Source organism: Copidosoma floridanum, unplaced genomic scaffold (assembly GCF_036245765.1).
Source record: "Copidosoma floridanum isolate Cflo_tuat_1 unplaced genomic scaffold, Cflo_Japanese_pri ptg000021l, whole genome shotgun sequence".
In the NCBI taxonomy this organism is placed as follows: domain Eukaryota; kingdom Metazoa; phylum Arthropoda; class Insecta; order Hymenoptera; family Encyrtidae; genus Copidosoma; species Copidosoma floridanum.
The window spans coordinates 6,917,634-6,929,884 of NW_028321898.1; the positions used below are offsets into that span (position 1 = coordinate 6,917,634).

Genomic DNA, 12,251 nt, shown 5'->3' on the forward strand with positions numbered 1-12,251 from the left:
TGTCAGTGACTTGCCTGATGCGTGTCTGAATGTAAGCAGATACCAATATGTAGATGACTTTTGCATCTACGCTTCGGGTGAGATTGGAAATATTGGCACGATTGTTAGGAGAATTAATGAGGCTCTTACTGCTATCTCGATTTGGGTGACTAAAAATGGTCTAACAATTATTAAGAGGAAAACTAAAGCAATCTGGTTTGGTACTCGGGGACTGCTAGGTGCCCTGCATGACTTGAATGCTCAGCCTGTGCTCCGTATGGATCGTGCCCTCATCATTTTCTCTACCGAACTTACATTATTGGGAGTAGTGCTTGATGCAAAACTAACTATGAAGGCTCACTGTGCCCTGGTCTCCAGGAAGTGTTCTAGCCCTCTGGTTCGACTTAAGCGTTGTGGTGACCCTACCCAGGAGCACCAGGTCAATGTTGGTCAAAGCCTTGGTCTTTCCACATCTGGACTACTGCTCGGCTCTTTTTGTGGGACTTTTGGCTGAGATGAACTTAAAGCTAAGGAGATACAAAAATGCTGTCCTACAGTTTATTGAGGGCACACGTAAATAGGAGCACATATCGTCTATTTACAAGAAATACTCTATTCTTAGTCTTAAAGGTAAAATTGAATATATGACTATCTGCCTTTTTGCCTCCATTTTGCGTCCTAGTGCTCCATCTTACTTTCACGAACTCTTCCAGTTCAAGTCAGATCGTACCACCACGGTCACAAAGACTAGCTCTCTTGATTTGGTGGTCCCTGGGCACGTCCTGAACTCTTCAAAGGCAGCTGTACAGTGAGAGCTGCTAGGCTGTGGAATGATTTCCCTCCTACGATAAGTGCTAAATACACATCTAGCTCATTTGAAAGCGATCTCCTTATGCACTTCAACGGTAGAGGATCTGACTTACTGCAGTACAGTGTTCCGGTGATACTGCGTCTACTATAGGCCTAGCTTCTATGCTTCTTGTTTTTGATTTTATCTTGTTTTATTTTATTTTATTTTATTTTTTTTTATTAATTTTATTCTAGGTTTATCATCTCTGAGTAAAAATTTTTTTATAAACCTTACATCTTGTTAGACATTAGTCTGGTAACTCCACCAATGTATAATAAAGTATTGTTACGTGCTTGCATGCACATGTAGTTGGCCCAGGTCATGGGCTGTGTATAATGTCTGGGCTGTAAAGAACCTTAAGTCCTTAGCCTTAATAAAAACTATTCACTCATTCATTCATCCTGTTGTCGATTGTCTTTTAATATTATCACCGGCCTAATCTTAATTAATTGATATATTATTTTTTTTTTTTACTAAAAACCTAAGCACTTTCATAGCATACTTATAATATAGCTCATTGTAACAATTTTTTCATCTATTAAGATAGCTTGTATTCTGTGTAACATCCAGTCTAGTGCCTGTTTTTGTATATCCAAGTATACAAGCTCACTAATAAAATATCTGTAATATATTAATTCTTCACAAAAATCTGATCTTTCAATTGTTAAATTTGTCTTGATAAAAATACAACATAAACATGTTCTTATTACTTCTGTCCAGTAGTTTAGATTCATGTTTTCTCCTTTTATTAAAGATCTACTAAAATCCATTGCTTATCCATTGTGTCTCTCTGATGTAACGTTTAATTTGTATAAGTACGGTAAATGTGGTAATAATAACATACCTTTAAATTTCATAATATTTAAAAGCTTCAAATTTCAAGCTCTTACTTTCTTACTATTTAGCAAGTTATTGCATGAACTCTAGACGGTGCTTGCTTTTTTAAAGTTTCCTCACTAGTTTTTCTATGTGATGCTACAGACTTGATTGTAGTATTTACATACGTAAAATAACTAATAGTTAAAATTAAAAGCTGTTCAATATTTCCATTTGGTTGTATCACGTCAAAAATGCCTTTTTTGGGAAATTGTAAGGTCTAACAATAAAATTTTTTTGTTAATAATCTAGGAAACTCTTATAAGTTATTAGCGTATAAGACATTAATTTATTATTTTGTTTCTTCTAGTGAAGGAGTTTTATCAATGGCATAAACAGGCACTGTTGCTGTCTTACTTCCACAATACTTTACAAGTCACAGGACTTGATAATTATTTATTTTCTGAGACATGCAACTCAATTTTTAAGAATTAAAAAAATTTTATTTACTGTTTTAATTCTTCAATTTAAAGTTCTATTACTTATAGCTTAGGATACTTGAATTAAAATATTGGTTCTATTCATAAACATTTTTGAAACTAGAATTTTAGTACTGCAACGTAAAAATCTAATTACTTAGTTGTTTAATGCTTTTGAAAAAGTATTAATTAATGTACTTTTAAAAAAATAACAATAAATCATCAAATCGCAACTTTTTTTAACAATACTTACACTTAAGAGCAGTTTAAAGGTTGAAAGAAAAATCAAAATGAGATTGTAAGCATGTGGCCGTGCCCAATAGAAAAAAAGTGTGTGTTCACTTACAAGTATTTTAAAATAACTAAGAAAGCTACTGCTTACTTTTTATCGGATTATTTACATGTTGAAACGTAGCTGCCAATGGTAAGTCAAAAACAAAAGATACAATTTGTGTGCGTCTAATTCAACTTATTCATCCTAATTCTGAACATTCCCTCGACTTTGCGTGGGCGGCAAGAGAAGCAATAAACTTAGTTTCAAAATCTTACGAAGAAAAGGGTTGAATCATAGCTCAAATAGATATGAGAATTCTGTCCTCAACCCTGCGCTATCATGGATTATCATGGATTATTCGTACTGGGAATATGCCTGTACCATGTGACACGGCAATATATATTTAACTACTAAAAGAAAAGTAGTACAGGCCATATGGGAGAGATTAAGTTTTTATTGTTTTTCGTGTTGAAAAAGGTGTTGAATACAAAAAGTTATTGGATTACATATTTTTAACATTATGAGATTTAGGTTATTGTTATTTTTTTTTTTTATACGATAAAATCGTTTATTAAGGCCGTAAACAGCGTTTTGAAGGTACGAAGTACAGTTAACCTACATTGAGCTACTCGTTGCTGCTGTTGCTGTTGCGCCTGCTCAGAGGTAAACAAGCAGCTGGGTGTTAGGTTAAACTGTACTACGTACTTTTAAAAAGATGTTTTCGGCCTTAATAAGCGATTTCATCATATGAAAAAAAGTAAGAACCTAACTCTTACAATATTAAAAATATGTACTCTGAAAACTTTTTTTGTTCAACACCTTTTTCACCGTGTAGAAAAAACTTAATGTTTCCCATAAGGCCCGTACTACTTTTCCTCTAGTAGTAATGTATATATATTTTATTCGATATGTTACTTGGTACAGGCATATTTCCAATACTCCTCTCTTATCCTCGCGACTACTTACGCGACTACTACACATTTTTATACATCAAAAATATTTTATACGGTTTGTAATGATAATAATAATAATAATAATAATAATAATAATAATAATAAACAATAATAATAATAACAATAATAATAATAATAATTATAATGATAATGATAACAATAATAATAATACTTCATTTCAGTATCCAGCCATTGTTACTTGACATCTCTTAGCCTTTGTTTGCATTGGTTAACATCATTTTGATGCAGTGCATACCCTAATAACCTAATAAATTAGTAAATTTAAATTTCCTTTTATAATTTTTTAACCTACATTTTATTCATCTAACATTCTAAATACTTTATGTTTTAAACTACGGTACTTTTACACCCCAAGTCTTATACTTTTTGTGGACTTGTTTTTTTCACACACGCAGCATCTCGGTGTATGTGAGTCTGGTACATGTATCTGCCTTAGTTTATTTAGTGGCACATTTTAAAGTTTCTTTCTTTCGTCGTATTACCATATTTCTATTTCATACAACGTACTGCTTTTAACTACGTCATTAAACAACATTTTCTTATTTTTTAAAACTCTTCTTTCCGTCATTTTCTTTGTACTCCATGATTTTTTTATGCAATTATTTCCTTTCTTCTCAGCTAGTCTAAAATTCTTTCATAATTTGTATATCCATAAAAATAAAACCCTAAATACAAAAATAAATAATTGTAGACGCAAATGGTAAGCAGCTAATATACTTGATATTAAAAAATTTTATCTTGTCTATTTAGTGGTTTTTGTGTTAACACTTCCAGTGTACAAACTATAGTGCTTTTTAACAATACCTATCGTAAGTTTCTTAATTTTTTTGTCTTAGAAAACTGAAAACACATCTGTAGTTACTACGCCACATTCACAGTCCTTTAAGGTGGTTCTTCACGATGGTGCCGTATCAAAGCGACACGGGACCCTGTGGTTTTCTAATTTTCGATTAGCTTATTATTTGCAACATAAAATATGTTTTACTGGCACTTGACTATAATATCATTGCATTTACGTACAAATAAACAAGCTAATAAAGTCAGAGTAAGAGTTATAAAAAAATTTTTTTTTGATGCAAGGTTCTGAAAATGGCATGTACGCTCCTACTCAAGCAGACGTTGCCGCAGTTTACACGGCAGACATTTCGTTTACGATTAAATATCGTATACTAATTCCCTGATCAGCCCAAACTTTTGTTATATTATTAGAAAGCTGAAAAGTTCTTCTTTCACTACAAACTTTTTCTATTACGATCTTAAGTCTACTTTACGAGATATTACATGATATCGTAGTATGGAAAAGTAACCTACATAAGAATACATGTTAAAAGTGCATTTTTTGACTGACTTGTTTTCAAAAATTTGCCTGATAAAGGGACTTAAAATTTTAAGAGAAGATGCCTTATAACTTTAATAACAATCCCTTCAAGTTTCCCTGTAAGTTTAAGTAAATGGGTTAGGTGAAGAACCACCTTAATAAAGCTCTTTTAATCAGAAACGTACTTGTATGGTTTTTTATAACTTTTCTCTTGAAAAAATCTATAAAACTTGTATAGACCTTTAATTTCAAGCCTTTGCCAAGTACAAAATACTGACTCTTTTTTCTGATTTCCAACTCGGCTGTCCAAAATTCTTCTTTTACTTCCACCTTATTGATTAGTTGTCTTTGTTATATCTCGATGTTTACTTTATAGGCCAAAAACAAAAGAAAAAAACCTGTACGAGTTTTAAACACATTAGGATAACGTTTTTTTTAAGGAGGTTTGGAAGAAAAGTTAAAGATGGAGAAACGTGCCAAAAAAATGTATGTTATATTTGAGCATGTTAGGAGTGCACATGAATTTTTTTAGATTTTTCACCAGGGGAAATTTTCAAGAAAAAAAATTATGAAATATTCACAGTTTAACACGGTCTCTTATGAGATAACAAGGTTAGGTTTGCCTTTTAATTGAAATTAAGGTACATTCGAAATTTGTTGGAATAAAAAAAACGTTTTCATAGATAACTTGGTATAAAAGAAAGATGCTCAACAAAAAAATCAAGCCTTGCCAGGCATTTTTCAAAAATATAAGCAGTTACAGTCTTACAGTTTCAAGTTTGTAAAGTGCAAGAGGAGGTGTGCAGTAAAGGGGGCCCAGATGCACGGGTAGGAGGGACTCCTCGTTCCTCGCCTCTCTGAATGATACTCTCAAACCTCCTTAAGAAAGAAATGTTGACAGACGGTCATGATACCTCAGGAATTTTTTAACCATTTCAAGCCCTTAGTCATCAAAAACGTAAGTCTGTCGACTAGCTCCCATCTGAAGTTATTACAAATATAAGGGAGAAATTAATCTTATAAAATTGCTTCTTATTTTTTTGGCGTTTTTGTCGCTAATGAAACCTCCTAGCCATCTATACTATATATTTTGTTTATCTCCAACAACTATAGCTTTGAATGAATTTTTCTTTCTTCATTACCAGTATCAGGCCTACCAAAACATCTATTTTATTGCTCTATGTTAAGTATCTGTCTATAACACTCTGTTCTAAAAACTTTTACACTATACTATTTTAATAAATTTTAGGTGTTAAATACTTCTCAAGGGTAAAGTAGAGTTTTTACATCGTAGAGGCTAGATACTTATCAGACAATTAGTGAAGAGTGAAGTAGAATCACCCTACGCTTTTTTACTATACTGCCTCGGCTTCTGTATACTCTGATTCTTTATGTTGATCCATCTTTTTTTCATTGTCACTTTTTTTCCATAATACATAGCCACTATTTTCCGTTCATTAACGTAAGCTCTCATCTCCTTTTTTTTCGTACATTACCTGCCCTATTTTTTTTTTTCTGTTTGTAATTTGTCTTTACTTTTCATTATTACCTTATCAACTGCGATTCTTATGTCATACCATATTATTTCAACATAATTTTTGTCTTCTTGTTAAGTTAAAATTTTTATAAAAAATTTTTCCTTATTTTCCTGCATACCATGTTATTTCTAATCAACCTTTTTTTCATAATTTCCATGATTATCCCTCTTTTATTATTGTTAGAATTTAGCCCTTCTTTTGAAATTTAAGTTCTTGCTCCTCTAATCACACAAAACTTTTTTTGTATCGGTCGCTACTTACAATTGTTAGTATCTGCCCCAATTATTTCTTAGTGCTTTGTACCGCTAATTTGTTTGTCATGTTTATAATATGCTTACAATTTTTTGCCATGTAACGTGGCCCTTAGTTACTAATATCTTCTTAATCCTGACTTTCACACGAGCCCACTGAATATGTTAATCCCTATTTTTATAAATAGTTTGATCTTATGAATAAATAATCTGCTAATATATGCACAAAAAGCTTACGCAGTTGTATACACAATACTGTCTATCTAACGAACAACATTTTAGTCACTCGCCCTACCATAAAATTTCTCCTTATCAATTCACTCTTGTTAAAATTTTCTATGTTGTATTAAGATTCCACGTATAAAGGGTTCTTTAGTATCCTATCTCCCTAATCCTTGCCTTCATTATTCTTTTTTCCATATTTACCATGCTTTTTCCCAAGTATGCGAAACTTCCATGTGGGCACCTTCCAAAGTTCTTCTCAGACGATTTAGTCATATATCCTACTGGGTACTATTTACAGGGAACAACGATTATTCAAACATACCCCAGCTATTATCAAGTTTAATGGAAAGATATTTTTTTAAATAAACCATTCAACTCGCTATACCGACACTTTTTAAAACTTTTTCTTCACACTTTTTCTACTTCTAATGAAAAAAAAGTTTTAATTTTGTTTTTTCTCTCAAAATTATCAATTAATTGTATGAAGAAAATTAGCCTAGGAAGTAATGCTAACAACAATAAAAGTCAAGAATAAATACGGAAATAGATAAGAATTTGAGTTTGTAGGTAGAAATATTAAAATAGAAGTAACTATGTAAGGACATAAAGTGAAAGTTGTAGAACTTGAAATCATAAACAAAGACTTGGAAGATTTTTTGCATAATTTATTTTGCAACTAATTACTTTTGTAAATTATGTGTACCGAAACTACTATATCGTTTTCACATCACTTTAAATATTTTTGCGTATATTCCAAGGTTCAAATAACTAATTACTTTACTATGAAACTCTGAACTATTCCTGACTTCAACTTTTGCTTGCTACAAATTAGTAACATTAATTTCTTGAAGAAATATTGGCACTACATAGTAAACATGCAAATAAATATTAGGCCGCATCCAATGTAAAAACAGAAATAAGGGTAGCTGATATTCGTAAAAAAGTAGAATTAAACTATCATAGTTGAATGCATTTTACTTCAAATCTCTCAGATCAAAATTTAAGAATTGACAATCGTTAGCACCAGATTTAAAAAAAATAACTTTTTCATTTGATTATTATGTATCCTAATTTTTGAGGTGCTAAAGGAATGTTAGTACTCTCTGATTCTAGCAAAATCGACCTTGATTTTTTTAGATTTATCAAGATTTATTCATTGTAATGTCATTTTTATCATTTTTCAAAAAGCAGCCGTTTTCAAATTATGTTATACAACCAAGTGCATATTGTTGGAATAAAAAAAAGTTAACGGAAGTCTTTTCTACTAAAGTTATGCTAAAGAGTTTTATGCATTGATAATTTATCATTTTGCTTTTTCTTTTTTTTTTTTTTTTTTTTTAAGTTATCAAAGAAAAAATTGTCTTAAGATATTCAGGAATAATTCGAAAACCAGAAAAGAATGATTAATATTTTTTAGTAAATCAGCATATCCCCGATCATGTTTATTGTTAAAACTGCAGAATATTAATATTCTCGTTCTTCCTGTTATTTTAAGCTGCATTTATAAGGATGGAAAAAATCACAATACTCGGCACATCTGGCGCCCAGCATCCCATTAATGAATAAAAAAATTTATTTCCTTCGCAACATTTATAATACTTTATAATGTATATTATTATGAAATAAAATAATGTTTTACGTTTTATCTTTAGTTTCGTAACGCTGATGATGCCAAAAAAGCTTTGGAACAGTTAAACGGATTTGAATTGGCTGGTAGGCCCATGAAAGTGGGCAATGTGACAGAGCGGACAGATTTATTGCAAAGCCCTTCATTATTAGATAATGATGAATTAGACCGTAGTGGAATTGACCTTGGTGCCACAGGAAGATTACAGTTAATGTTTAAATTAGCAGAGGGAACAGGACTTGAGATTCCTGCTGCAGCCGCTAATGCTTTAAATATTGCTCCAGTGATCACAAATCCACAAACGGTATCTCCAAGTGCTCCTCCTATAGCTACACAATGTTTCATGCTTTCTAATATGTTTGATCCTCAAAAGTAAGTTTTTGTGTGAATTTTAACTGTATTTTTCACATAATTATTTATGTACTGTAGTAAGGATGCGTAATGTAATAAGTACACAATCTTCCTTTAATTGTCACCGTAAAAGTTCGTACAAAAAAGTGTAAGGATATTTTGTACATTATAAGTCGTATTCATATTTTTTTAAGAAGTCTAATTTGCTACAAACTATTACCGAAACTGTTCATAATTACTTAAAGGATTAGGCTAATGTAATCAACATAATTTTTTTAACTTATACATTTAATGTAAACATTTTTCTCCTATAGTTACTATATATTTTTAGATATTAAACACATTTGCGTTGAAGAATACGATATGTTTAGCAAAATTATCTTGGCAACAAAATGGTTTTTTTTTTTTTACTACTGACTTACAGCGTTAAGTTTTCTTTTTACTGGCTTAAAGCGTTAATTTTTTTCTATAATACATTATTGTTTTCTCTTATAACGTTGTAATCCTTATTTCTATTTTTTTCGAGTTCTTATCTTCTCTTCATTTATAATAAAAGAAGCTATAAGTGACTTATTTATTTTTATTTTGTGACGTGGTACCTAAAACTATCTGTGTATCTATCACGTTACTATATTACTATAAGTACGTGTAGTCATAGCGGCGCGGCGCAGCAGTAGAGTTACAGTTCCGGTGATCTCTAAGGTTAAGAATCATTCGGCGTGGTTAGTACTCAGATGGGTAACTATTTTAATCTTACTGTTTAGACAGTGCTGTTAGTTTTCTTGGATCGCTTAACTGATTCTTTAACGCTTTGTCAACGTGATCATAGGTGTGATAAAGTTGGTTCTAGTATTTGTACATGTTTATACGTATAATCATTTGCTCATAACTGAGGTTTGCAAAATGGCTAAAGAACACCATGTGTTTTTTAAAACTTCCAACTTTTAATCAGGATTTGGGTACGTCAAAGGTTTTGACGAAAAAGAGAATCAGGAGAGAGGTGTGCACGTACAGAGGTACATGGAGTGTATGTAAGTCAGTGGCAGCAAAAGTGTTAGTTTGTGTAGGAAAGCCAAACGAAGTAAGGGGAGAACCTGAGCATATACAGAAACGAAAAGAGTGAACGGTTAAAATAGATAATAGTAGGAAAAATAATTAAGAATGCAAGTAGTGCAGAGTATATAAAGAAAGAGAAAAAGTAGCATAAAAAATATAACCATAGTAATCCAGAGCAGGAAAGGAAAATAAAACGAAGTTAAAGAAGTGAAGTGTATGCTATGTTAAAGATAAAGCAGAATAGAAAATGTGCCTGAGTGTAGAAAGACAAAAAGTGAATAGAGTATAGTAAAGTATATAAAGATTGAAATAAGCTGCAGCTACGGATAAGGACAGAAACAAGTCAAGGGTTACTGTAAGGTGGCAAGTTAATGACTGATAGCTACAGTAGATCCATATAGTAGTGTGGCTTTTGAAGAGAGAGATGAAGAGCATTCAAATAAGTGAGTATGAGTAAGGATAAAGGAAAAAAAGACGCGTAAACAAGTGTGTGCATGTAACATGGGGTGAGAACCAGAAGTTTAAGACGTTAGCGAGATATTCGACCATTTTTAAAACGCGCAGAAGTAGCTGATGCATGATATTTGCATATGTGATGTAAGCACAGGCCATCAAAAAGGTGCTTACAAAAGGTGCTAGGCACAGGCCTTCGAGCCAAAAAGATGGTTTACTGGCAGAAAATCGGTTGATGTGCGCGCGCCCACACACACACACAAACACACAGAGAGAGAGAGACGCGCGCTCACATACACACACATATATTTTATCCAGACTCCACGTGCTTTTGGAATACATACAAATAACATGAAAAAGTTATGCGGACCATCCACACGAGTACGATTTTGTCCTCATAATAACCCTTTTTACCCAATAATATCTGCATAAGTCAGCTTTGATCGATATACATGTATAGTTTTTGTGTGTGCATCCCACACAAACTCCCAACATCCCGTACATACAGCCGTTGACCCCTATCACCTCCCCTCTCTACCCCCATTAAATATGGTGAAATTCCGTCATTTTATCCATCATTTTGGTTTAGCTTAATTTTTGTCCAAGCTCCCCATAACCCCTATAGTTGCCCCTTAATATACTTTCTCCTTCTACGCCCTCTGCAGAAATTGTTTTGGCCGCCGCCCCCTCACAGCCTACACATCATTTTTTGTGAAATCCAACTACAACTTTACTAACAATCTCGGACCCAGACACCTATACTCATATGTAGTAAAAATTTGGTGAATGTATACGGACGTTGTTTCCGTTATTCTAACTTATACTTTTTTTTATCAAGACACCCTACTGACCTTCACCGACTTCATACATACTTGAATATTCACTTTTAAATACACACTTTAATGTGTACTTCCACAACACCCCAGACGTACATAATTGGATTCTGTGTATACGAATAAATAATAATTGAATCATTTACATGACTATGAGCACGATCATGAATTAATTTCATTTCATTTCATTCTAATTTCTATCTAAGTATAAAGTTCTTAGTGTGCGAAGTTTTTATTTTTATTTTTATTTGTGATGAACTATGAAAAGACTTTTAATTTCTTATTTGTTTATTTATGACGTAATACTAATACGTACATTAGTTCTACAAATACTTAATCATACAATAATTCAAACTATGGAAGTATTGATTAAGGAGGTCAATTTGTGGAAGCAGCTATAATATTTATTGTGCTGTCAAATGTATACACGTTTATAAAAAAGTGTTGTAACTGTTTCTATTTCACTTCAAGTATCACAGAATTGAATGAGTTTTCTCTTTTAAAGGTTCTGAAACTAAAAACGTGTATAGTATAATGCTTGAAGTCGTAGGTTTATTTACATACGGTTTGCTAATTGCTAACCCCCTTTGAAATTTTATCAAAGGGAAGAAAATCGTTTATGGTAAGTTATCATTAAATTTGGAAGCAGGAAAAGATCGAAGAGTGCTTTTTAATTAATCGTGGAAGGAATGTCAGGATCTGAAAAAAAAATTAAAATGTAATATACATAAAATCTTTCCTATTGCACTTTGCCAAGCAAAATATATGAACAAAAACTGTGTTACATTACACGAATACATTTTTTATGTACATATATTTGGTATTACCTGAAAACGCACGGATAAACAAATTGCTGCAGGAGTTTATGCTAAGTGCAGGGGACAAAGCTCAACTAACATACACATTGTGATAATTTAAGAAGCGTGGTCTTATCAAATAACCATGGGATGAGCTCTAATAATAATAGTATTTGTTGACTCCTAACTTAGATACACATCAATTCAAGAGTGTTCGAGTTACACTGTTTCCAAACAACGAGTCCCGCAACACTGACTTTGAAGCAGCACTGACTACTGCAACTCGAAGCTAGTATCGCTACAGCTCGGAGTTGGTCGTCTGAGACGCCCAACGTTGGAGCTAGATCAGTTCAATGGTTCCCGAAGTGTCTTGGCTTTAATTTCGAGTAAATTCGTTATATCAAAGCATATATATATATATATATATATA

The 12,251-nt window shown here is 32.3% G+C and overlaps 1 protein-coding gene across 2 annotated transcripts in view; it reads left to right on the forward strand.

Moving 5' to 3' along the window:
* Caper (RNA-binding protein 39-like protein Caper) overlaps positions 1 to 12,251 on the forward strand; it is a 498,386-nt gene that overhangs the window by 393,057 nt on the left and 93,078 nt on the right. For both annotated transcript variants that reach the window (XM_089594184.1, XM_089594185.1), the window contains exon 7: positions 8,357 to 8,703. In XM_089594184.1, coding sequence (XP_089450310.1) covers positions 8,357 to 8,703 — 347 coding nt within the window. The remainder of the gene's footprint in view (positions 1 to 8,356; positions 8,704 to 12,251) is intronic.